At 37.6% G+C, this 27,837-nt stretch overlaps 1 protein-coding gene across 1 annotated transcript in view; it reads left to right on the top strand.

The window, feature by feature from the left end:
- The window catches only part of LOC122813793 (CD276 antigen homolog), a 394,739-nt gene that overhangs the window by 209,065 nt on the left and 157,837 nt on the right, over positions 1-27,837 (top strand). The window contains exon 3 of the mRNA XM_044086299.1: positions 26,673-26,954. Within this exon, the coding sequence (XP_043942234.1) occupies positions 26,673-26,954 (282 nt within the window). The remainder of the gene's footprint in view (positions 1-26,672; positions 26,955-27,837) is intronic.

Below are 27,837 nucleotides of genomic sequence, written 5' to 3' on the forward strand. Positions count from 1 at the left end.
CTTAACGTTAAAAGGTAATGTTTACTGAAAGCATGCCTGCTGTTTTTCACATCTGGGAAAGGAATATAGATAGGAAAAGAACAGATAACAATCAGTGTAAGGCCATAACATGCGCTTTAGTATGGGTAACCTTAATTTTTGATTAGTTAATGCCCCAGGTTCAGCTCTCACTTTGGATTAATTTGTTTCTGTCTGGAAGGGTAAACTTCATTTGTTGAAAAATTTCATAGTTTTATGTGCTTGTTCTGAGTTTAAAGTCTGATAGGGTTCGGAAAATGTATTTAGGTTTTTGAAAAATATGAAATATGTTCAAATGGAGATGAGTAGATGCAACTGCACAAAAGATCAGCCTGCCAGACATTAATGTGTACTTGTAAGCTAAAAGTTAGAACACATCTAGATCCTGTTTACTGCATTTCCTGTGTTGCACTTAATTTAAAATTGTTTTTTTCTCTTAAAACTGCATTTTACCTGACTTTGGCCTAGCACTTAAGTGTGGGGTCATTTATTGCACTGTTGTGATTATGTTGCTACTTGTGTATCTCTGCTACATTTAAACTAAAACAAAAAAGAAAAAAAAAACAAAAAAAATCTTGCTTTTTTCCCCACTTTCTGAAATTTATGAAAGTTCAGTTACAGATTTTCTGTTCTGAATTGTTTGTAAGTTTCTTGGAGGCCAGTGCTTGCTTGGACTAAATGGAAGTCTCTGTGTTCACCAGTGGCAGTGGTTAACACTGAACAGCCTGCCTGTCCCTGTAGGAGTGGTTACTGCCTAGAAGCTGTAGTTTTATTGGCCATTTTGGGTCAATTCTAAACTCCTTGATCTCTATCTGTTAAAACCCTGTAACCCTCTTTTAGTGTGGTCTTGTGCACAGAGCAGCATTGGGCAGCGCCGCTTAAACAAGCTTAAAGTATTCCCGGCTCCACAAAGTGTACTCTTCACTTTTTCCCTTAGAACTGCTCTAAATCTCAAATTAAGCACTCTATTCTCATTATAAAGCCCTGCACTTGCTTGTATAAGTAATCTCATAGGTAAACACAAACTAAAGCTCTACATCCTCTTTTACTCCTTCGAAGCACTTGCTCCCTATTGGTTCTTTCTGATCAGTCAGTAAGTAGTTCCCTATATTATTCAGGCATGTCCAAAGGTCAGTTTCGAGTTTACTCTCCAGTCCAGCTGGTGAATCTGGGAATCTTGAGGCAATGTTACAACTGTCTAATGTATACAGACCACCCTCTCCTCCTCCCAACAAGCTCAAATATATGTGAGAGATGCAACTGTATAGCCAAACTGGAGGCTAAGCTCTCTCAACCCAGTACTGGCACAGCCTGTCAGGAGGAGAAGGTAACCACACACACCACAAATCCAGTCTCACATAGACCTATCGCATCAGCAAACCAAACACATAAACACACAAAAACATACTCGGAGGCTCTAAATAAAAATCTGCCTAAGCAGCAGAGACCTCTAAATCAGACATCCAAGCAACACCTACCACGAAACAATATCCACGTAGCACATAACTCACAAAGTCAGTGTGCCACACAGTCACAGCCCTTAAGGCTAAACAACACACCTAATACACTTGTAATAGGTGACTCTGTTGTCAGACACACTGACGTCCCACTCACCAGGCTGAGCAAGGAGAAGGTCACTGTAAGCTGCCTGTCGGGTGCCAGGATCCGCCACATAACACAAACACTCGGGTCACTCCAAAGCAAGTACAAGTATGACTCTGTCATTGTCCATGCTGGTGTGAATGACCTGAGATGTACCTCCCTGGACTACATGAAAAAAGACGTACAGGAGCTCTTTGATCATGTAGCCCAGGCCGGTATGACTCTGACCTTGAGTAGCATCTTACCCTCATCAAGAATGATGCCACATTATAAAGACAAAATGATCAATTTTAACAATTGGCTAAAGTATTGGTGTCATTCAAAGGGGATCCAGTGTGTGTCAGCCTGGGATGACATGCTCTACAAGCCATGTTGCTTCACTAGGGATGGCTTGCACCTGTCACCCCTGGCTTTTCGAATACTGGCTAAGGGTCTTTCCTCCCCCATAGTGCCTTTTTTAGGCAAGGCTCAAAAGACAAACCCACCCCCATAGACAACACAAAGAAAAAAAAACTGAGGGTAATGCTGCTCAACGCCAGAAGTCTAAACCTCAAGATGCATGCACTCGAGACTCTCCTCAGTATGGAGAATATCGATATCTGTGCAGTAACAGAAACCTGGTTCAAGGCTCCCGAGAGCACCCGAGCACTACCCGGCTATACTTCATACCATGCTTTCTGGCCCCAAAACACGGACCGAACTACAAAAGGAGGGGGAGTATCCATATTTATCAAAGATACCCACACCTCCAGGCTAGTGGCACTGCACGAAGCTTCGGAGACCATCCATGTGCAACTAACAGTGGGCAAAACTACCTTTCAGTTTGTAGTCTGCTACAGACCACCCTCCCAAACACAGGAACCTCACTTGGCTTTCCTGGGAACACTGGAGAATATGAAGGTCTCCCCATATACTATTATATTGGGTGACTTCAACTACTCAAACATCGATTGGGAAAACTACTCAAGCCCAAACACCCTCGCCCAACGGTTCCTAGAATTTATAAACTCAAATGCTATGGAACAACTGGTCACCACTCCCACAAGAGGGGAAAACATACTGGATCTCGTCGTCACCAACATGAGGTCTCTGTGTTCCACACCAGAGGTATACCCCTCATTGGTAAGATCAGACCATAAACAAATCTCACTGGACATCCATATTCCCTCCCCACCCCTAGCCAATGAAACCAAGGTGACGAACTTCTCAAAAGCAAACTTCACACTTCTCAAAACTGAGGTGGAATCCTTCAAAGCCCCCAGGCCAGTGGACAATATAGCCCAAAATGCAGAATCTTTTACAAAAGCATTCTATGTACACCTACAGGAATGCATGGAGCATGCTATCCCAAATAAAACCAAGACTCACTCCTCCAAAGGCAGGAGACTGGTCTGGTGGACCCCGGCCATAAATAAGCTATACAACAGAAGGAGAAAGCTACTACATGACAGAGCAATATCCCAAAAAGGGAAGGCATCACTGATCAGTACTAGCAAGAAACTACGATCCCTCATAAAATCTTCTAAGGCCAGCTTTGAAAGAAAAATTGCACAAGACACTAAAGATAATCACAAGGCCTTCTTTAGTTATGTCAGAAACCTGGGAGGCAACTCCCAGATATGCTCTGAGTTAGTGCAAAATGACAAAAAATTCACTGAACACACAGACATTGCCAACATCCTGGCAGAAAGGTTCAGTGCAAACTTCTCCCCCCTTCCCCCCCAAAAGAGCAAATGTCTATCCCAACAGAGTGTAGCCTTCCTGAGATCACAGATGCACAGGTGATAGCTGCCCTCTCCAAAGTTAAAAACACAGCATCAATGGGACCAGACTGTGTCCCAGGCTGCATCTTACATGAGCTCCAAGAAAAACTAAACCCTCATATAAAGTCACTGTTCAATCTCAGCCTTACTACAGGATATGTTCCCAAGGAATGGCGTACAGCAACAGTGGTCCCACTCCACAAAGGTGGTGCCACAACAGACCCCGGAAACTATTTCCCTATAAGCCTGACTAGCCTGGTCTGCAAAGCTATGGAGCGTATCATCATGAAAATCATAAACAAAGACAATGGGAACCTCCAGACACTGGAACCTACCCAATTCGGCTTCGTTAAGGGCAGATCTTGCCTCTTGAACCTGGTCGACGACTTTGAAACAGTTACCAAAGCCATAGATGAAGGGAATGTAGTCCACACAGCCTACCTGGACCTCGCAAAGGCCTTTGACACAATACCCCACTCGGGCATCATAAATAAGCTCACCAGCTTAAATATCAACCTCTATATCACACAATGGGTTGCAAACTGGCTCAGGGATAGAACCCACATGGTCAGAATAGCAGGTGCTATGTCAGACTCTAAACCAGTTACAAGTGGTGTCCCAGAAGGCTCAGTCCTGGGACCTCTCTTGTTCAGTATATATTTCTCTGAGGTACAGGCTAACACGGGTGGACTATGGCTGACCAAGTTCGCAGATGACTGCAGACTGGGTGCTATAACTGACTCTCCGACACTGACACAAGCATCCTCCAAAAGGGTCTCACAGAGACAGATAACTGGTGCCAGAGCCATGGCCTAAAGCTAAATGCCAAAAAGTGCATAGTCATCCCCTTTGGAAAAAACAAAGTGCCCACAAATTACCACATAGGTGGTAATCCATTAAGTATGGAAGAAGTAGTTAGAGACTTGGGGACCCAAGTAGATAGCAATCTCTCCTTTGACAATCACATTGCCAAAGTGGTTAGAAAGACCTTCTATATAGCCCACCTTACCATGAAAGGATTCACATCCAGATCAAGAGAGGTCATTGTGCCCCTCTACTCATCACTTATCAGGCCCATAATTGAGTACAATACCCCGGTTGGGATGTACCTTACCCGACACCTTCAGCAACTGGAGAGACCCCAAAAGTTTCTCACCAAGAGGATCAAGCGACTCAAACAGATGCCCTATGCAGTTCGGCTAAAGAAACTCCAGCTCTACTCAGTTGCGTACCGCCTACTCAGAGGCGATCTGTGTCTGACATATAAAGCCACGTCCAACCCAGAATTAATGGACATGCTTCACTTCAGGAAATCTAAATCCCTTAGAGCTACACGATCCAGGGACTTGAACCTCAGCACAGAAATAAATAGGACATGCTGGAGGGACAGATTCATATCCCAGAGGCTCCCCTCACTCTGGAACAAAATCTCAATCCATGTCAGGCAGAGCCCCTCACTGACCCTCTTCAAGAGAAATCTTGACAAATGGATGGGAGATCATAAGTTTACCCAGGGATCTCTTCTGTGTCACTGCTTGACAGAGGTACAGTAAACAAACCTTAAAAGGGCTACCTTCTGTGACCTACTATACAGAGGCACAGTCAACTAATCTAAAAGGGTGGTGAAAGCCACACATACTCTGGCTAGGCTTATAAATGCCCTAGGGCAGATAGCCTAGTATCAACCTATGAACCTATAAATTACAAAGAACTGTCATGTATAATGAGAGGGAGTAATAGTTTTCAGTCATATTGGCTACTCTTTACATATTCTCATAGAATGTAAACTGTTTTGCAGGTATAGACAAAAGCAGAGAGTATTGAATTATATTAAGAAATGTAGGGTGCAAATAATCCTGTAGGAGACACATTTGGATTGAAATGAGCATGTGAATTTGAACAATAAAGGGTTTTAAGATGGACATTTAACAGAATATCAGGGACAAATGAAAGCAAAAATACAGATTGATAGAGGGACTCCAATATTGGTACAGGGGGAAAGGCAACAATGATAGATTTTTGGTAGTAAGAGACTATTGACAAGGGAGAAGAATTATGCTGGCATGTATTTATGTTCCACCAAAAACTGCTATCATGGAGCTTAAGGGAAATTTAGGAGAAATTACTTTTTTCACCATTCAATAGTGGGGATTGGAACCTGATTTGCAATAGTGAGGATGTATCAGGGGGACCTGGAAGGAAAATATAACAAAAGAGAGTAGATTACTGAAGAAGTATATGAAAATATTTGCTATGGAGGATGCAAATTCAGTAGTAGAAACTCAGACAAAATTTGCATATTATCCCACATGGTACAATAACTGGGTCAGACCAGGAACATGCATATTTATTTGAAAGATTTGAAATGCAGCCAATAAGTATTTCAGATCATACACCAATAACAACTAAAATAATAATGTAAGGTAATGAAGTAAAAATGAGCCATTGGCTTTCCTACTTACATGTTATAAAGCGAAGAATTTTAGGAATGTGTGATGGATATTATTCAAGACTTATTAGGGAAAATAAGGATTTCTTTAGGGGAAATAGTGAATGGCATAAAATGAAAATGGAGATTAGAAAAAGGTTAGCAATAAAAGAGAAAGCAATAAGCATAAGCAAAAGTATAATAAGGGGGATCTCACCGAATAGGAATAACTGCAGAGTGCTTAAGGGAAAATAAGGGATTGCTTGAACAATATGTGTGAGTTTAGAAAGGTTGCTGTTAAGCAACTATTTTTATAATAACTCCAGAGCACAAACCTTCAAGCAAAATGACTTAAGCAACAGAAAGTAGAAAGGGTTACCATAACAAGAAAAATAAGCAGAGATCATGCAATGGTATTAAAAATTTTGTGTAAAGCAGCTGAATGTGGAAACTGAGAGAACGCACAAAAAACATATTTATGAAAGACATAATTATGCCAAGGTCAGAATAAGATGAAGCTCAACAATTAATTGTTAACAGGAAAAGTGAGATAAAAATGGTGGTGTATAAATCAAATGTGAAGGTCTTAGGAACACGTGGAACTTTAGAAGTTAGGAGGGAAGAAAGTGATAAAGGTCTGGATGTTGTTTTTAAACAGTAATTCAAAAGCTAGTGAAGCAGCAGCATCTTGAGAGAAAGTTTTGTTGGCTGTATTACCCAGAATGTGTAAAGATTCATCTGACTCCGCTTCATATATACATGTGTCAATTTTATACCATGATTATGACATGATTGTAAAGTGTTAGTGTCTGTGCTACCTAACAGAATGGCAAAGGTATTACCAAAACTGATGAATCATTGTGGTTTTGCGGAGGAGAGGCAGACTTTTAGTAATGTTAATAGAACAATGATGAACCAGGGAGAAGCTGAGTATAAGATAATGCCACCATTAACTATAGAGCCAATGTGGGTTTCATGATAGGGAAATGGAAGGATCAGACGTAGGAATTAAGGTGAAAGGGTTAATTTTAAACAAGATGTGTTTGAACAAAGGAATCGGACAGGGGTGTCCTCTTTTTTTCCCTTTATTTGCTTTATGCCATTAGTAAAGAAAATAAAGGATTCACATATTCAAATATATAACTGGTGTTGTAATGAAGAAAAGATATTATTTTGTACTTGATAAATTCAGAAAAGTAAATTTTGTTATTATTGAACATTTTCAGACAATTTCAAGTCTTTTCGGGATATAAAATTAATGAAGATTTAATGAAGATAAAGCAAAGTCTGTAATGGTAAACAATGTATCCACATATGAATTGGTTCAACAATACCCATATTTATGGAGACATTGCAAGATGAAGTATTTAGATGTATGGATTAAAAGAAATTTTGTTATGGTAGCTAAGGACATGTTGGAAAATGCTAAATAAAAGATAATACAAAAAATTGTGAAACTGGAAAATCTTGATTATGGATAGTAAGATGCAAGTAGTACATATATGTCTAGCTCTTTTCTTTTTATGAATAAGTCAGGCATATTTTATCAACAGGAGGAAAGGCTGTGGATGATAATTAAGAATTAGCAAAGTTGATTTGGGAGGAGAAGAGGGCAAGAGTTAAGAAGTTGATCCTCCCCATGGAACAAGGTGGTTTTTGAATGACCTGATCTGAATGAATATTTTAGAACTTTAGTTCATGTACGTAACACACACAGAATATTATACATCAAACTAGAAAGGAATGATGATAAACCTGGTTGGGGGGGTCAAAAAGTAAGGAGTAGAAGATTTTGGATGCATATCCGTATGGAGAATAACAACAACCTCACAGAATATTCTATTTATAAAGTAGAATAAAGTATTCTAATAGCCGCATTAACATGGGACTAAAGAAAGGAGATTTTGTCAGTTTTGTTGACTGAACATGAGGGTATAGATAATAGGTGGGAGGGGTCTGGAATGTACTGGAGAAAACTGGCAAAGAAACCAAGGTATTGGGAACAAATAACTAGAGAGGGAAAGGTGATATAGTGGGGTTAGGACAAAAGGAAGTTTGGACTGCCTTCCCTACTAGAAAGGGATAGAGGGGTGTTAAAAAAAGATAATTAATAGGGCATATAAATATTGCATGGTAACTAAAAGAATCAATCAGAGAAGTTTAGAAGAGATTGGAAAGAGAGACTGGAAAAGCAATTTATAAGGAAACAATGGGAGGACATATGTATGGTTCCCAGATTTGCAACAAAGTCCTGAAGGCTTAAGATTTTTGCTTGGAGGTGTTTACATAGGTATTTTACACCCCAAACAGACTTTAAAGAATTTCTACTGTGGTAGATAGCAAATGCTGATGATGTGATGGGAAACTGAGAGGTAATTGAGAACACATTATTTTGCGACTGTAATGAGTTGTCAAATTTTAAAATTTCACTACAAAGTACTGTGTCAAAAATGTCAGATAAGGAAGTGGCTGCAAGAAGAGTATTCTTTTGAGCTGAGATGCAAGATTTGAATTGCCTGACATAGTAAGGCCTTATAAGTTTAGTGCTATTGGCTGCCAAAAATGAAATATTAGAAAATAAAAATCAAAATCTAACCCAACTGTAATTGAAGTACTGAATAGTGTAAAAGCAATAAAAGAACTGGAAGTGGAATCTTTAGAAAAGGGAAGAAGTAAGCAAATTTCATAGCAATAAATGGAATCTGTGGGAGCAGTAAATGCAGAATAACGTTCAGGAGTGGAGGATTGAGGTTTAAGGAAAGGCAGAAATTGAGCAATTTATGTAACATTGGAATGAATGACAGTTATATAAAGAAAGAAATCATATATATATATATATATATATATATAATATATATATATATATATATATATATATAAAATGTTTAATGCAAGTAAATGAAAAAAAGTTAATATGGTTTTTCTTTTCCATTAATGTGTGTGCCTATGTCTATCTTCAGCAATTATAATAAAGGGATTTTAAAAAAATAGTTCATAGATGATGAGTATGTTTAACGTTACATTACTGGCTTCCTCCCTCTATCTCTTCTTCTTCTGTCCTGTGGGCATCTGCGAGTTGAGATGGTTACACAGACATCCTTCCTCACTTACCCCCCCCACACACACACACACACACACACACACACTGCTTCAACAAGGTGTTCTTCATCTTCCGGTAGCTTTAGGGATCTATAAAATTTATTATTTCTTTGTTGGACACCACACCACACAAAAATGTATCAAGCGCTTTCGATCAGCTGATGCTGAGCTTTATCAAGATAAAACAATTAAAAACTCAAACTTCATTTATATATGCAATGCATAAATCATGTGATCAATTGAATTAATTAAATCAGTGTACTGGAATAAGTGCTTAAAGTTGTACCAACCTAATACTGCACTTTAACATTAACCAAACATAATAAATGAATTAAGAATATGTACATAGTATTTTGTATAAATATTGGATAGATAAAAACCTTAAAATGAATGCTTAATCATCATAAATGTGCATATCCTAAAACATGTACCACATAAAAAGTATTAATAATAAATATTTATATTACAATACTAAACCATGAATTCATAAATTACAAGCAAAATATAGTAAATCACAAACAACTTTAAAATAATAATTAATGATTAATTATAATTTGGCCCTTCTTAATTTTAAAACACTACTCAAATTCACACTGTCTTTCAATCCGGGCCATTTTCCAGCATTTAATTTTAGTTGCCATAACAATTCCTTAAATTCTAATCTGGATTCCCAATCACCTCCCCTATTGTCAGGGATAATTTGCTCCAAAACAAAAAACTTAATTTCCATATTGGGGCAAACCAACAAGTGTTTGTAAAAAGCATTGGATTCTTTTTTCTTAGAGATGTCATAAAAATGCTCATAGATTCTACATCTGAGTGTCCTTTCCGTTTTTCCTATGTAGAAACTGTGACATTTTGTACACAAACCCAAATAAACCACATACTTTGCATTGCAGTTGAAATAGCCATTAGTTTGACATAAGTATTTTCTTGATGGGACGCATACAGTGTCATTATTAATGATAGCTTTACATTGCTTACACATCCCACACTTGAAGGTTCCCTTCCTTAACCCATCTAAGGGTGTATTTGTGATCTGTTTTCTTTCAAATATTTCTTTCATATTAGTGTCTCTACGTCTAACAAATTTTGGGTGATCTGGAATTGCCCCTCTTAGTTCTTTATTTAATGTAAGAACCGGCCAATATTTCAATATTACTTCCTCTATTGAACTTGAATTGTTAGAATATGTATGAATATAATCAGTCTGATCGGTATTGTGAATATCAGCATCTACCTTTTTTGCATCTAGACCACCCAGACCACTTGCTTCAGTGGCACAGTTAGCACAAGACATCTGACCGCACTTAGTGTGCAGCACACTGACTCTTGATCCGGCATTTTCATTGAGCATCTTTAATTCCTTCTACACAAATGCATGTCTTCCTGCTGAGTTATGGAAGATCTGAGACTTCAGTTTCTAACTACAGTTGCTTGAATCTCTAATTTGTGATCAGAATTCTACTTGTGTCACTGAGACGTTATATGCTGTAATTGTTGCATTCTGAGAGAATTCTTGAACTTTGATCTTAGCCTTCTTTTCATCGCTAATTGTGAAAAAGACATTCATTTGACTTCTAGTTGAATATTTCTGTAATCCTGCAATGGTCAATGAATATCCACTGGCTCTGATTCTTTAACATATGCTTTATAGTTTGAATGTTGTACTGAACTTGTCTGATGTGGATATTTAGGACACTGTACATTATGTTGAAATTCCCATGATTTTGAAAAATTTCTCAACTCTTGGCACACAAGACCATTATTTAATATCAACCTGTTCTGGTGTTCCATGTCTTGCAAGCACAGTTTTAACCACATTAATCACTGAAACGTCTATCATATCGTTATCCTGAACAACTTTTAGGTATTTCAAATAAAAGTCGCATATAGTAGGAATTTGAGATCATTATGCTAAAACAATAGAGCGCCCACCTTCAACCCTGGCAGTGTTGGCATTTCACAAGATATCAGTTCCTTTGTCTGACATTGGGTACTGGGCATTTCATTGAACATACACTTTTACACTTTCAGCTGTATTTGCACTTTTATTTTTGGCCAATAAGTGGTGTGTTTGACTATTTATGTGAACTCGGACATGCCCATATCTGAATCATGAGTTTTCATTTAGTTGTGCTGCTATAATGTTCTTCTTATCACCTTTGAAAAAGTATCCCAATATAAAAGATAGGTCCTGTCTGAAACTCTTTATTTATGTTTTGATTAGTGGATGAAATTGTAATGTTTGGCTATCTTGACAATTATGGCTTCTCTCAATATTTGCATTTCTCTGTCATCTTTTGTAGCATCTTTTATTTCTTGCATTTTCTCAGATGTCACTGAAATTTGCATCATGATGACCTGTCGAATTTCTGGGACCTCTTCTTGTAACCTTTCCTTGCATTCATTCAGAAAGCTGTACTTAACATGTCAGCAGTATGCGTCAGTCTTCCAGCTTTGTTCTGCACTTTGACATCGGGTATCTGAAGTTAATAGCTTTCTTTGCAGTCTAGCTGGTGCTTTTTGCAGTAACTGTCCATAATTTCCATATGCATAATAGTGATATTATGACAGATAGTAAATACAGGTAGTATTTCTTTCGTTGTGTTCATAACTAGTTTATGCATTTCTTAATGCTTTTAATGTGCAAGCCATAGATCTGTTGTCTTAACACTGCCCCTATCAGTTTTTGTTGTCAACATGCTCTGCTGTTATAAGTAGAACTGCATCATAATGAGTGTACACGTAGTAGGTACCATTTGTAAGCTAAATCTAACCATCTCCAAACTGCCTGTATTAGAGCAATAGTTATAACTGGTAATTGTGTTATAAATTTGAACTGTCATTGTTTCACCCCCAAGAATTGCATTAATGAGAGTTTGACTGATGGAGCTTACATATTTACAGTGGCATGGACCTTGTCAGCATCTGTCAATAATCCATGCATTTCAAAAATGACTCTGTAGTATGATGTTTTGTTCTGTTCAGCTTCTAACCTTGTGACATTAGTTTATCATTTTAATTTGATGTCATGTTCTGGCTTTGCAGTACCGCCACCACCAAAAAAACATACTCTTCTTTAGTTATGTCAGCTACAGCATGTTGAAAGCTGTCCAGAGCTAATGAAATGCCATTGGGTGGTCTCTAATGTATACCTGTAAGGGTGTCTTCAAAAGTATAAAATCCCTGAATAGCATCCAGTGCTAAGAATAACTTTAGTAGCAGCTTTTTCTAACATCTGCAAAAGGCAGTGGTCTCTCAGAATCCATCTGTTAATATCTTAGCTATGAGCCTAACTTGTCTCAATTCTCACTTGTACAACAGACTATTTCTGAACTCTTCCATAAATTTAAGCTCTTGTTTTATCTTGTCAGAAAGGGCTTTATTCACCTTGCATCAGTACAGATTCTCATGGTAATTTAATATACTATGTGTTTAAGCATGCCAGACCCTCAGATAGCTCAGAGTAATTCTCTGGGACATTTGTGTCTTTCAGCTCTGCATCCTAAATTTCTGCATATGCAGTAATGTTGATACATGAGACAGTTTGTCTGCAGGACTTTTCTGTGAGTACTCTATCTAAAAACTATCAGTTATCTTTTATAAGATCATTTGCTGTAGTAACTGAAGCTGACTAATCTGATAGAAGTGGGTTCATTTTCTGTAACTTCCTGGAATTATTTCCGGTGGCATTAGGCCCACATAGCACTTCAGACATTCCCAGGCTGCTAAGAACCCAGGAACCCCCCAGTCCCACAATGTACCTCTACTTCCTTTCTCCATATTTTCTTTGCTGCACTAAAGATATGCAGTCTTCTTTGCTGCCCTAGACTATGGGGCAGATTCATCCAAGTGTCCATGGTCTATATTCAAGAACATACCTACCGCATTATTTGTCTTTTTAATTCCAGGTGGCCCACTGCGGACTGAAGCATTGACACAATTTACATCTTCAGCCTTTTGACACAGAATTTATATAATGACCTTTTTTGCTGTTTTATGCTATTGATCTTTTAACACTATTTTTCTTGTCTGACTAGTACAGTGGCCTTCACATCATCCTAAAATCCTCCACATCTCCTACCCTTGTTCCTTACATCAGCTCTGGAGGTAATAATTTGAAATTTGATTGGGGTGTGGAATCTCTGTGTGATCTTCTTTAACCATTTATTGTTTGACAACAAGCTGTCAGTGACTTCAGGTGATATCATTTCCATCTAAGGAATGCCGTTGTAGTTACGTTTGTGATACTGTCACAGGATTTACCAGTTTGTTCTACTTCATACTCAAGTTTTGCATAGCTGGTATAAAAGTGTTAACACTGAATCAGGCTGAGGTGTAAAACTTGTAGAGATGTGCTACAAAAAGGCAGCGATGATGATCCATTGAAGGTTAACTCACAAGTGACCGAACCCTTTCTGTGACATGACCTAAGATTTGGGTTACTTCTAACTTCTTAAAGGGTATGCTGTATTCTCTTTTACTAGAAAACATATGCCCTGTTTGTCATATCTAAGATATATAATGTACACTTAACATTGCTGTGCAAGTAATGACTCATGAGGCTAATATATATGAAAACCCCAATGAATTTGTAGCATTTAACTTTGTGTATCAATACCATTCACAGACTTTGTATCGGAGTTGTTTCTCACTAAGTCGACCATAATGATCGACCGCAAGTAGAACTGTCCGCTGTTCTGATTTAATGCCACACCACTGTAAAGCAGCATCTGAAATAGGAGGTAAGGTTTTAGTAATTAATTGTTGGTAGATTCTGTGTCTGCAGATCTGTCCCCCCACCCAGACCACTTGCTTCAGTGGCACAGTTAGCACAGGACATCTGACCGCACTTAGTGTGCAGCACACTGACTCTTGATCCGGCATTTTCATTGAGCATCTTTAATTCCTTCTACACAAATGCATGTCTTCCTGCTGAGTTATGGAAGATCTGAGACTTCAGTTTCTAACTACAGTTGCTTGAATCTCTAATTTGTGATCAGAATTCTACTCGTGTCACTGAGACGTTATATGTTGTAATTGTTGCATTCTGAGAGAATTCTTGAACTTTGATCTTAGCCTTCTTTTCATCGCTAATTGAGAAAAAGACAGTCATTTGACTTCTAGTTGAATATTTCTGTAATCCTGCAATGGTAAATGAATATCCATTGGCTCTGATTCTTTAATATATGCTTTATAGTTTGAATGTTGTACTGAACGTGTCTGATGTGGCTATTTAGGACACTGTACATTATGTTGAAATTCCCATGATTTTGAAAAATTTCTCAACTCTTGGCACACAAGACCATTATTTAATATCAACCTGTTCTGGTGTTCCATGTGTTGCAAGCACAGCTTTAACCACATTAATCACTGAAATGTCTATCATATCCTTATCCTGCATAACTTTTAGGTATTTCAAATAAAAGTCACATATAGTAGGAATTTGAGATCATTATGCTAAAACAATAGAGCGCCCACCTTCAACCGTGGCAGTGTTGGCATTTCACAAGATATCAGTTCCTTTGTCTGACATTGGGTACTGGGCATTTCATTGAACATACACTTTTGCACTTTCAGCTGTATTTGCACTTTTATTTTTGGCCAATAAGTGGTGTGTTTGACTATTTATGTGAACTTGGACATTCCCATATCTGAATCATGAGTTTTCATTTAGTTATGCTGCTATAATGTTCTTCTTATCACCTTTGAAAAAGTATCCCAATATAAAAGATAGGTCCTGTCTGAAACTCTTTTTTTATGTTTTAGTGGATGAAATTGTAATGTTTGGCTATCTTGACAATTATGGCTTCTCTCAATATTTGCATTTCTCTGTCATCTTTTGTAGCATCTTTTATTTCTTGCAGTTTCTCAGATGCCACTGAAATTTGCATCATGATGACCTGTCGAATTTCTGGGACCTCTTCTTGTAACCTTTCCTTGCATTCATTCAGAAAGCTGTACTTAACATGTCAGCAGTATGTGTCAGTCTTCCAGCTTTGTTCTGCACTTTGACATCGGGTATCTGAAGTTAATAGCTTTCTTTGCAGTCTAGCTGGTGCTTTTTGCAGTAACTGTCCATAATTTCTATATGCATAATAGTGATATTATGACAGATAGTAAATACAGGTAGTATTTCTTTCTTTGTGTTCATAACTAGTTTATGCATTTCTTAATGCTTTTAATGTGCAAGCCATAGATCTGCTGTCTTAACGCTGTCCCTATCAGTTTTTGTTGTCAACCTGCTCTGCTGTTATAAGTAGAATCGCATCATAATGAGTGTACACGTAGTAAGTACCATTTGTAAGCTAGATCTAACCATCTCCAAACTGCCTGTATTAGAGTAATAGTTATAACTGGTAATTGTGTTATAAATTTGAACTGACATTGTTTCACCCCCAAGAATTGCATTAATGAGAGTTTGACTGATAGAGCTTACATATTTACAGTAGCATGGACCTTGTCAGCATCTGTCAATAATCCATGCATTTCAAAAATGACTCTGTAGTATGATGTTTTGTTCTGTTCAGCTTCTAACCTTGTGACATTAGTTTATCATTTTAATTTGATGTCATGTTCTGGCTTTGCAGTACCGCCACCACCAAAAGACATACTCTTCTTATATCAGCTACAGCATATTGAAAGATGTCTAGAGCTAATGAAATGCCATTGGGTGGTCTCTAATGTATACCTGTAAGGGTGTCTTCAAAAGTATAAAATCCCTGAATAGCATCCAGTGCTAAGAATAACTTTAGTAGCAGCTTTTTCTAACATCTGCAAAAGGCAGTGGTCTCTCAGAATCCATATGTTAATATCTTAGCTATGAGCCCAACTTGTCTCACTTCTCACTTGTACAGCAGACTCTATTTCTGAACTCTTCCATATATTTAAGCTCTTGTTTTATCTTGTCAGTAAGGGCTTTATTCACCTTGCATCAGTACAGCTTCTCATGGTAATTTAATATACTATGTGTTTAAGCATGCCAGACCCTCAGATAGCTCAGAGTAATTCTCTGGGACATTTGTGTCTCTCAGCTCTGCATTCTAAATTTATGCATATGCAGTAATGTTGATACATGAGACAGTTTGTCTGCAGGACTTTTCTGTGAGTGCTCTATCTAAAAACTCAGTTATCTTTTATTAGATCATTTGCTTTAGTAACTGAAGCTGACTAATCTGATAGAAGTGGGTTCATTTTCTGTAACTTCCTGGAATTATTTCCGGTGGCATTAGGCCCACATAGCACTTCAGACATTCCCAGGCTGCTAAGAACCCAGGAACCCCCCAGTCCCACAATGTACCTCTACTTCCTTTCTCCATATTTTCTTTGCTGCACTAAAGATATGCAGTCTTCTTTGCTGCCCTAGACTATGGGCCAGATTCATCCAAGTGTCCATGGTCTATATTCAAGAACATACCTACCGCATTATTTGTTTTTTTCTTTTGACTCAAACATTAGACTAAGTGAAGACATAGTCTGCACATTGTGGTAACCTTTTTCCAAGAAAATAAGTAGGAAAACTAAAATCAGGAAGGAGGAGATGGGAGTTATGATTGATGTCTGTTGACTCAAAATGGTGTACATTTAGTGTAGGTGTTAATGAATCCAGCCTTATGTTTTTATGTACTTAGAGTAATTAGATTTTGCTGTGTATTATCCATATTTTTTTTTCTTTTTCTTTGTCCATATGTTTCCTACTCTGTCTGGAATCCTTGGTTTATTTTTGTTGTAGTTTCCTGTATTTTTATTCCTTCTCTCCTTGGGACCAAGCAGACTGTATTAAATAAAAAAAGGTTTTGGTTTTCATTGATGCAAGTGATTCTCTTGTTTCACCTTTTCTTTCCTGCGTTGTATTTTGGAGAAGAAAGCTGTGTTGTTCCTTTTGACGACTGGAAATGTTTTAGGCTTATTTGATGCTCCCTGCTTAGGGAAGAGTATTTGTGATACCTTATCTGCTGCATACACTAGATTTTACAATTTTTGTGGTTACTGTTTAAGTTGCTTTAATTTCACAGTCAGTTTTTGTTTATTGGCCTTCAGAGAAACCATGAAGTGGACCTTTCATTGTTTCTACCTGTGGGGAAAAGATTGATACTTTTGACCTTGACAGACATGGCTTCGCTTTCCTTTGACGTAGTGATGCCATCCTTGTATCTGCTGATTTCATCTAACACAGTTGGGAGACTGAGTACCTCAGTGCTGATCTCAGTGTCACCTCCAGTTCTGGCACTGAGCTAACAGTCCATTCTGTTATTTTCAGCTGTATCATCATGGAAGGCATATAACTTTTATTTTCTGCACTGACTTTGCCCAAGCTCTGCTCAGATATGCAAACCTGCAGTCACTTTGTGTATTGTAGCTATCACTGACAGCATGTGAATTTCCTAATGCAATTTATCACTGAATTGAGTCTGTGACATAACCTTCACTTCCCTGTTCATTGCATTCTGCTGATCTTTGACTGTGAAATACATTTTGTTCCCACTTCTATTCAGGTGTATTGTCTTAGTTATCTTAAGTATGGCCACAGGCACACATGCATTCTTGCCTAGTATATGGGTCGCTTTAAATGAAATTGCAGATGCACTGTTTTTAATAATTTTTCACATATTTTGCCCTTTAAATGTGGCCGGTAGGCTTTAATTGGTAGTTAGAACACTATCACAGGGTGTTGCCAGGTTATTAAAGCACAGTTGACTGAAACTCATATGGAAGAAAAAAAATTGACTGAAATGTCACTTGGCTGAATTCCCATTTGACTGAATACTCATTTCACTGAATCACAAATCATAGAAAACATTCTACATAACACAGTAGACTACAAAACTGTTTTTGCAGTGGGTACAAGCCGCATGCAGCCCCCACACCTCCCTTAATTATATACAGAAATCCAACAGTCACACAGCCATGGAGAAAAAAAGCACAGTGCACAGTAAATCAGTGATGGAGCACAAACACAAGCATCTATACATTGGGGGGGTGCAACATGTCAGGGGGCACTGCCAGTCCACACATAATCTTCAATACTCACTTCCATACCAAATCATATCCTCAGAAATGACACCATAACATGCTGGATATACACTTCTACACTTTTTCTGCCATTTCTGATTCAGTGAAATCAGTGTTCAGTCAAGTGAAATTTCAAAGTACTTTTAGTCAGATTTTTTCAGCCATATGAGTTTGTCAGCTGTGCTTCAATGACCTGAGAGTTACCAAATATCACAGTTGTATTTCTCATCTTGCAGGTTATAGTTGAGAAGATTTAAAATAAAGACTCTCCATTGTTGAGGTTAAATACATCACATTTATATTCTGTCAACTTTTTCTCATTACAATATTTTATTATTAGGTTTTATTACACATCTAATTTTCCCATGCTTTCACACAAACTACAGTTTTACTATACTCAGTCTGTCATTTGAATGAATGTGCGTTTAACTGGATCACGAAAGGTTAAACACAATTGACTAAAAAACTCATATGACTGAATCACAATTTATAGAAAACTGTTGGTCCATAGATGGTATGTGATGTTGTCTTTTCTGATAACAGTAGTTGTTAGGGAAATGAGTCTGGAAGAGTGTGTATGTGGATTGGCAGTGACCACTGTCATATCATACCCCCAGATCTGTAGATGCTTGTGTACCAGCACTGATTCACTGGTTAGTACTAGGCTAACTGCCCTCGTGGGCCATTTTAAGCCTAGCTAATTACCTCATGTGAGAATCAAACCGTGCACCTTGTGTCTGCATTGTAAACAACTTAACCGTTATGCCAGCCTCCCACTGTGTAGTGTTTTTTCTTTACTTCATGATTGTGCAACCATGGAATTAGTATATAAAAAGAAATTCCAGAGTTGTCTGGAGCCTCTTTTAAAAAGATAGGGGTGGCACGTCAGGCTGAAGATTTGAATTTCCATGATTTAGTAGTACGAGAAAAGGCTTATGTGGGCCAGATCCCATCTGCTAATGCATATGAATCAGACACTAAGGACACCTTATCCTTTGCTGCTCCACCAGAGGATTGCTTTTGTGGGAACACTCTTCATAAAAAAAGGGAAGTTCAGTAGGAGGCAAAAGAATAGCTGGATTTCCAGCACAGATACAGAGATTTCTATGGGCCTGCCTGAGCCTGGTGGTTGTTCTTTTAGTTGTGAATGCCCTGTAGAATGTATTCACCAATGTGCTTATGGTGCAGACCCCCCTCCCACAATGCTTATATAAGGTCAGGGATTCCCACAAGTCCCTTTATGAGAAGCCTTTAGCTGATCCAGCAGTGGTGTTCCCAGATTCCAGCAAAGGAGTATTCTGGCTCCAGCCATGAGCCATATCCCCAGTGGCAGGGAAAATAAAATATTTCACAGATTTTTGGGAAGGGTTTGCATTTTCTGCTACCCTGCTACCCTATCTTTCAGAGTCTTAAGCTCTATTGCACACATGCTTTCATGTCAGCAACCTGTACTGGAGAAGATGAAGGCTAAGGCATAGGGGATACAGGATTAGTATCTGAAATAGGAGGTGCTCAAACTTGTCCATCCAAGAAATGTGGTTATGATGCTATGGATGCATCATGTAGGACAACAGCTACTGGATCTATTTGGAGACATGCTGGGTGGTAGACTATATAAAGAAGGAACTCCTTAATACACTCCTGGGCAAGGATCTCCTCTTTTGACTCCCACCAGAAACAAGGATGCTAATCTTTGAAATACATCCTTTATGTACAACCAAAAAACAAGAATGGTTAGCCCAGTTTCAATACAACAGTGTCTTCCTGAGTAACTAATGACACCACTCAAAGGCTAGATTTAAAAAATTGCGAAGGCACCAAAACATCTTAAAGGCATATCTAAGACAAAAGAAAAGTGAAAATTTTGTATTGAAACTGGTCTAACCATTCCTGGTTTTTGGGTTGTAAATAAACCAAGAATTTAGAGGATTAGAGTCCTTGTTCCTTCCTATATATTTTTATGGTGCTGACCTTCTTATTTTGGATTGTGGTGGGACAGTAACAGTTGAGCACACCTTTCGGTGATCCCTAAATTATTTTTTGCATTTGTGGTTACTTTTTGGATTATGCTGATCACTGGAACATTGCAGGGACTTTTGTGGAGTTTGCAAATGAGTTCATTAAAGACAAAGAAAATGTGGATGTTTTTACTAGGAATATATCTAGTAATAATACAGATACTGTTTCTAATGATTTTGTTCTATCAGTGTGTATTTTCAACATTTGTTGGAAGAATCCAAGAAACTTAAAGTAGCTGTTTGGCACCAGCATATGCTGAGGGCATATTTAAAGATGGATGTAGCACATAGAGGTTTGTGTATCATTATTGAGCCCAATGTCAGTCAACAGTTTTAACAACAAATAAGAAAGAAATATGTTTCATCATTTTAACAAAATGAAAAAAAAAAAACCAGACAGCTTCTATGTTGTTTGCGGAATCTTTAGTAGAATTTTTGACAGACAACGTGGCTGCAGTCCTCATGGAATTGTATGATTTTGAAATCAGAGAATTTTGAACATTTTGCATCTTTTTATACCAAGTTGGATGATTTTAAGAAAGCTTTCAAGGTGCTCGATAAAGAATTAGAGCACAACAAAGTAAAAAGGTATCAATGAGTATCAGACCAATAATTAATTTAACTGGCAGCAGTCTTCATCTAAAATGGTCAGATTTGCTGCAGGTAAAATAAGTTTGTCAGGCTAATAAAAGGAAGAGATTCCCTCAATCTATTTTCCCTCAATCTATTTTGTGGACTTCTAGATCATTGAAATGGGGATCACGAATGAGGCATGTTCAGTGACTAAACCTGAGAGTAAACAGGTTACTTCCCAATATTGTAAGAGGGTTAATAAAGGGTTTAGCTCTTTAGATAAAGAAGTGGCAGATGAAAACACTGCCAAAGAATTGGATTGACTATAAAAACATAATTTAAGCAAATGATGGCCATTTAGACTGTAACAATTTAGTCTTAAATGTTTTTTTCTAGGTTTGAACCCACTAAAGCTGATACTGATTTTTTAAGTAATGATTTAAGTTTTGTCCCGACAAAAGTTATTACTGAATTTCATCTAGTGTCTGTTGTGGAATTTTGTTGAAAATTGCATTTAGGAATATTTTTTTGATTTCAATAAAGACGCACAGGTTACACAGTTGACAGATTTTTTTTTTCTTTTAAACAAATCTCTTTTTTCAACCCCATCAAAATTCCATTGTAACTAGTTTTAAGTATTCCGTTATTAGAGAATTACATAATCTTGAGGTTTTTGCTAGCGGACATAGTAACATAAGTAAGCAAGATTATGAATGCACTTAGTACTATCACTGGTGGATAAGGGGGGAGTAGTAGTAATTCAGGATACTGAGTACTATCATCATAAAGAAACACACTGATAACTGAGTGATCAGTGTTTATACATGAAGCTTCCTTTGGATCCTACTAGAAGGTTCAAAAAGGATAGAGACAATTTTTTTTAAAGCGGACTTACTCTGAAGTTATTATACCTAAATGCATTGTGAGGGAGCTTGGTGGCCTAATCATTCTCTCTAAAGTACATAAGAATTTAAATTTCCCCCAGGTAGACCTATTGTGTTGGGTATTGGCTCACTTACTGAGCCTTTATAGGCCTTTTTGACTTACCATCTTAAACCATTGTTATCAATCGTTAGAGCTAGATTAAGATACCACTGATTTTCTGCAGTTAATTCAGGATGTTCACTGTGAGAAAACGATGGCTATTTTGTATGCTGGACGTTGATTCCTTAGATACATCAACTCCTGATTGGTGTGGTTTAGATGCATTTGAATGAGACAACAACAAGATATGAAAATAGTATGTGTACTAAATATGGCAGGTATAGCCAACATATTTTGTTGTTTATTAATAATAATTAGAATATAATTTCTCATAACAGTGATTTCTGTATAAAGATAGGCACTAGACCCTGGTTTATTTATTCTAGAGTTGCTAACAGTAAAGAAAAACTTGAGAAGAGTGCATATTTTTGTACAAATCCCAATAAGAAGAAATCAACAGGCACCAAAAAATGCAGCGCCTGTAGCAGTACAAATACATTTTTGAAGGAAGTGAATTTCAAAGTATTAATTATAAGTTTAAATTCACTTCCTGATGTGATTATAACAGTAAGGGTGTGGTATATTTGGCTTTTTGTTTTTCAATTCATTTTCTTCTTTATGTAGGAGAAACACAATGTAAGCTTAGAAAAAGGATACAAGAGCACCACTATGATATGGAAGCAATGTAATTTGTAGCACCAATAAATTTTATTATTTCATGCTATTAGAATAGGTTGTTTAAAATCCCAGAGGGGATCCCTGGGAATATACTCTGGAGTACCATGAATTAATATGGCAATTGAGGCTCAATGCCAGTGAATATCCTGGTTTGAATTACACTGTTTCTTCAAATATTGTTTTAAAATCATGTGCTAAGTTATGAGTTTAAGGTCTGTAGCTTTTTTATGCATTCTACAATGAAGTTTTTTTTATATTAAAGCTTCTGCTTTGACAAATACATTTTCTTAAATTCCATAGAATCAAATTTATATTTATTGCCGTGTCATGTTTTCTTTTTACTTTAAACAATCTAACTGTTTTTAATTATTTTTATCTGATTGAGTATTTTGTATCATATGTATTTTTCAGTTTTATATAAAAACTGTTTGTATGTATTTGCAAGATAGTTCTGAAGATGTCCTGTGGGACAAAAATGTTTAGCTTTGTTATTACAAGTCTAAAAAAAAGCCTTTTTTCTCAGCCTGTGGTGTTGATTGGTTAGTCAGACTTTCTTTACTTGTTCTTTAGTTTTTTTTTTTTGCTGGTTGCCCTGGGTCATACATAGTTTTGCACCTTTCTTAGAAATGTTTGACTATATCTGATTTTGGAAGGAGACTTAAGTAAGCTTAGTGCAAGCTGTAAAATGTTATCCCTGCTATTCTTACAATTAAATTTATAGATTCATAGATTGTTACAAGGCTAACAACCCAGGGGGCCTTTGTAAGCCTAGCCAACTTTTCCAGAAAGAATAATGACATCCTGTATCCAAGGAGGTCATTGGGAGCCTGGCATTTATAAGCTAACTCTCTCCATAAGGGGCATGGGTGCCATGCCCAGTGTAAACTTCCTATTCTCCATATGATCTAGGTTGCACTTAAATTGGATAATAAATGAAATCAGCTTCAGATGGTTAGGAAGCCTCTTATATAGGAGGGGCAGTCTGTGGGACAAATATTTGTATTTCTAGCATGTTCTGTTTAAGTCACAAACAAAATTCAGGTCTCTATACCTTGTTTTTCTGGTACTATTTGACTTGCATATATGCAGGAAATTCATAAGTGTGTGGTTTGCAGATACTTATAAGCCAGACATAGATCACCTCTCAGCAATGTGTAGGGCACTAAGTACAGGGAAAGGGCTTTAAGGCACTCTGTGTCAGACAGGTTTGTTACACCTTGTATTCTTTTTGTAAGGAACCTGTAAGGTCACTCTAGTTGCTGCATATGCCTGCTCAGGTACATACAGAAGGGAGCATTGTTATATATGATTAGTTTGATAAGAACAGAGTACAGTGAAATAATGACCTCTTTGTACCTAGATGCTATGCCCTTACTTATAATTTGTGCAACATAAAAGTATTTCCTTACCACTGCGGTCATATGGTGTTCAAAGGTAAGGCTAGTGTCTACGTGCATACCTAGGCTTGGGAGACTTCACTAGTGACTGGCCTCTTGGTGGAGTTGGCCTCACCTGTTTTGATATCCTGGGTCCTATCAGTAAGCCAGTAGGCTATCTAGTGGGTGATAAAGGTGTTTATACTTAATTTGGTGAGCTTGTGTGTAATACCTGAGTGGGGCATTGTATCCAAAGCCTTGGCCAGGTTGATGTAAGATGTGTGCACACTCTTACCCTTATCCATTGCTTTGGTGACCCTCTCAAAGATTTAATAGGAATGACCTATCTTTAACAAAGCCAAACTGTGATGGTTCCAGTGTTTGTAAGTTACTTATGTCCTCAGCCTTACATATGAGGCTGGTCAGACTTAATGGACCTGTACTTACCCGGATCAGTGGTTGGACCTCGTTTGTGCAGGGGAATGATTGTAGCCATCTTCCATTCCTTGGGTAAAAAATCTGATTGAAGGCTCCGGCTGAAAATTGATTCAAGTGGACCAGAGACATCATGTTTCATGCTATTTCATAAGTATCCCAGGATGTTATCGAGGTCCATCGATGCTTCTTTTTTTTGGCCTTGGAAAGTGCATTGATGACCTGTTCCCTAATAATGGTTGGGAGACTGTAATATGTTGTATTTCCTTTGGACTATTGAGGAGAGATTGAGGGAGAAATTTGAGCTAAACCTGTCAGCCAAAAGGTTGGCAATGGCCTCCGGTTTAGTCTGGGTGATGCCTCTCGCATTATGTTCTTCTCATTGTTGCATATTTTCCTTGAGGTTATGGACACAGCTGTAGAAAGCTTTGTGGTTGTCCTTTGCTTGAGAAGTATTAATTAACCCTTTTAGCTGCCTGTTTAGATTGGTCAGGTGGGCTTTTAGATATGTTGGGCGTTTCTGCTATGCTTGATCAAGATTTTTTTTTTCTTTTGTTGTATAATCGATTTATATTCTATTTCCACCAGGACGGCTTGTCTTTTGAGTTTGTCTTATTCTTAATATGAGTGGGCACAGCGCGCTCTATACAGCTATCAATATGGTTGTGCAGGGATTTTGTAAATATCTCAGCATATGCTATGGTATTTACTGGGTTTGGGGTGCCTGGAATTCAGCCAACGTATTGCTTAGTAGAGTGAGGATAGTCTTGGTATTTTTATTTCAAGCAGTGCTGCCTTATGGTCAGATCTGATGAGCAAAGGCATTACAGTGGGTGAGAAACATCGCTCCCCCATGTTCATGAGTACAAAGTTAAGGATGTTTGCTCCCCTGCTAGGAAAATGGACCAACTGTTCCAGAATGATGTTGGTATTAACAACATTTAGGAATTGTTATTACTGGTTTTATATATATATATATAATTTAAAAGCATCAAGAAGGTGATTCAAAAAGAACAAATGCATTTATGTATGGTCAAAAAAGTGGGGGGGCCATGGGACCAGGGCACAAAGTACACTTAATCTGCCACTGAAATAGGGATTAAACATTGTTTTAGTTGTCCCATTTAACACACAGAGAAAATGGTGACCATTATAGTGCTTGTTTTAGTAGTCATACTGCTGTTTATTCCAGTGTGGCTGCTGTTCCTTGTAATTATGAATTTACTAGACTGACCGCTATTTCTATTGTCTGTATTTTTGTATATTAAGTACCTATTACTGTATAACCCCTTTTTGTTCACCAGGCATAATGAGTATTGGTAAATCCACTGACTACAGTGCAAGTCAATATTCAGTATTGCCAAATGCTTGACTTGTTTCCCTTTTATTAAAGATCTATAGCTCATTGTAACAGCATTTTGTACACTAGACTTTTCTGGTTTCTGTTTTTCTTTCTGACTTACTAGTGTATTAGTCCTTTTCAAAATGCAAGGCCAGCAGCTATAACATGAATGAGTTTCTACTGATGTGACCACAATCCCAAATGGCCAAAGTCGTTGTAATGTATTGGAAGAGCTTTGTGTATGTTGAGGGGGTGTTCAGATGTTGCCAATGGTTTCTCCTTTCTGGTGGCAGCAGTATCATTTTTTTTCTAATCGCTTTATGGTTTACCCACAGCTTCTATTATGCGCTCCCACCAGTAGTCCCTAGTTTTTCCCCTCTTACTGGGAAAGATGGCTACCACTGTCATTCCTTATTCTGCATCTGTCATGTTAATTCAAACGAGAAAGAGATTTTAGTCAATCTGGTACACCAAGAATGACATACATCAGGAACTGAAGTTGTTTTCTCTGTCATTGGAAAAATACTCCAACACTGTATCAATTTTCATTTGTGGAAGGGTGATCCTGCAATTCACAATACTTGCAACAGAACAGAACTACAGTATCGGAAGACGTAATTCATTCATTTAAACTTCAGTTACTTGCTTTATCTCATGCAGGGTCTGGGGGAGCTGTAGCCTATCCTGGCACTCTTTGTGAGTACAAGGCAAAGAAACTAATTCCAAATACAGCGCTAACCTACTGCGGGATACCCAGTGCTGTGAGACAGCAGTGTTACCTGCTTTGCTACAGGCTGCTCTGAACATGCTAGTTATGAATAACTGTAAAGCATGATGTTACAAGAAGGAATGTGGTATAAAAACTACTCTTCTTTTTATGGTTATTTGATATTGTACCAGAAAGGGATGTACTCTGTCCTTGCAGAACTATATCATTGTATAAATTAGAATAGCCACCTTTTTTTAAGCTGTGGGAAAACTCACCTTGATTACTGAACAAATATTGTTTGTATTTTCAAAATTTTCACTTAGTAGCCGTCCCTGCTGGTCTAGTGGTTAGGATCTGTTGCTTTCATCGCCATGGCCTGAGTTTCATTCCCAATCAGGGAATTTCAGTTTCAGTTTGTTTTCTTTTTTGTACTGTTTGTTTTATTTAAAGTTTTCCATAATAATACTTGTTCATGTTTCTCGCTGAATTAGATATATATTTTTAATTTGATCTTTGTTTTCATTGGGTTTTGACTCAAGTGGAGAAAAATGAGAGCAACCTTGCTTACTGTGCTTTGAATCCTATTAATGTCAATGCATTATTTTAACTTGACTTTACAACTTGTGTTTCAGCCCCTTACATTCCTCCTGAAATAACTTCCCACAGTATTACAGGGAAGGAATCACTGCAGTGCATTTCCTCTGGTGGTTACCCAGAGGGTCAAGTGATGTGGCATTACAGGAACGGCAGCATATTGACCAAGTCTGTATCAACACAGCACATCAGTAATGGAATGGGAAGTTTTGATATCAACAGCACCATCTCACTGGGGTTACAAAAGGATGCAGAGATCTGTTGTTCAGTGATTCACACGGTTCTGCAAAAGAACTGGACAACCTGTACCGATACAGCAGGTAAGCATAAAACATTACTTTGTACAGTGCTTTAGTGACTGTGTAATATATGCATGTAAGACGTTCTACTTTGTGAAATGTTTTATTTATGTCAATTGCTAATTTGTCGTATGGCAGCCTTATTTGCTTGGTCATTCGTAGTTAGATACACACGTAGCATGTCTTTCTGTTGTGTTGTAAAAGAATGGACTCCATGGCTTCAGAAACTGAAAGTTTATTGTACTGTGCAGTCCGTTCGGCTCAACACAGTCTGTAACCACAGTAAAAGTATAAAACAGCCAGAATATACACCAAAACTCACAGTAGAAGTAAAATATCCACAGAGTACACAGATTAATCCAAGGTTAAGCGCTTTCACCTAACAAACTCTCAGGCTTCTTCAGAACAAATTCACCATATTCAAAGTCCCCTATATATATAATTACCAAATTCAAAGGAACCAATGGGATTTGTATCAATTAACCCTGAACACAATTTTAAAAAGACATGCAATAATTTCCATGTGTCAATGTAAAACGTGACTTAAATACATATAAAAACATAAAAAAATGCATATAAAATATACTTGTACATAGCTTATGTATTCAAAATGAACCGCCCGTTCAATATTAAAAATTTTCTTATGACAAGATATTAAGAAATGATAATTTCTGCATATCATAAATAATACATTCATAATTTTGCTGATCCCAATTTTAAAACGCTGCTGATACTTATATAATCATTCAATCTTGGGGGGGGGGGCTTCCCAGCTTCCAGTTTAATCTGCCAGTATAATTCTCTATATTCAACTTTGGCTTCCCAATTACCCCCCCCCCCCGGCATCAGTTACAACTTGTTCTATAACCATAAACTTGAACTTGTAATTAGAGCATGTTTGTAA

Source organism: Protopterus annectens, chromosome 10.part0, assembly GCF_019279795.1.
Source record: "Protopterus annectens isolate FY-2018-M chromosome 10.part0, PAN1.0, whole genome shotgun sequence".
NCBI classification, from domain to species: Eukaryota; Metazoa; Chordata; order Ceratodontiformes; family Protopteridae; genus Protopterus; species Protopterus annectens.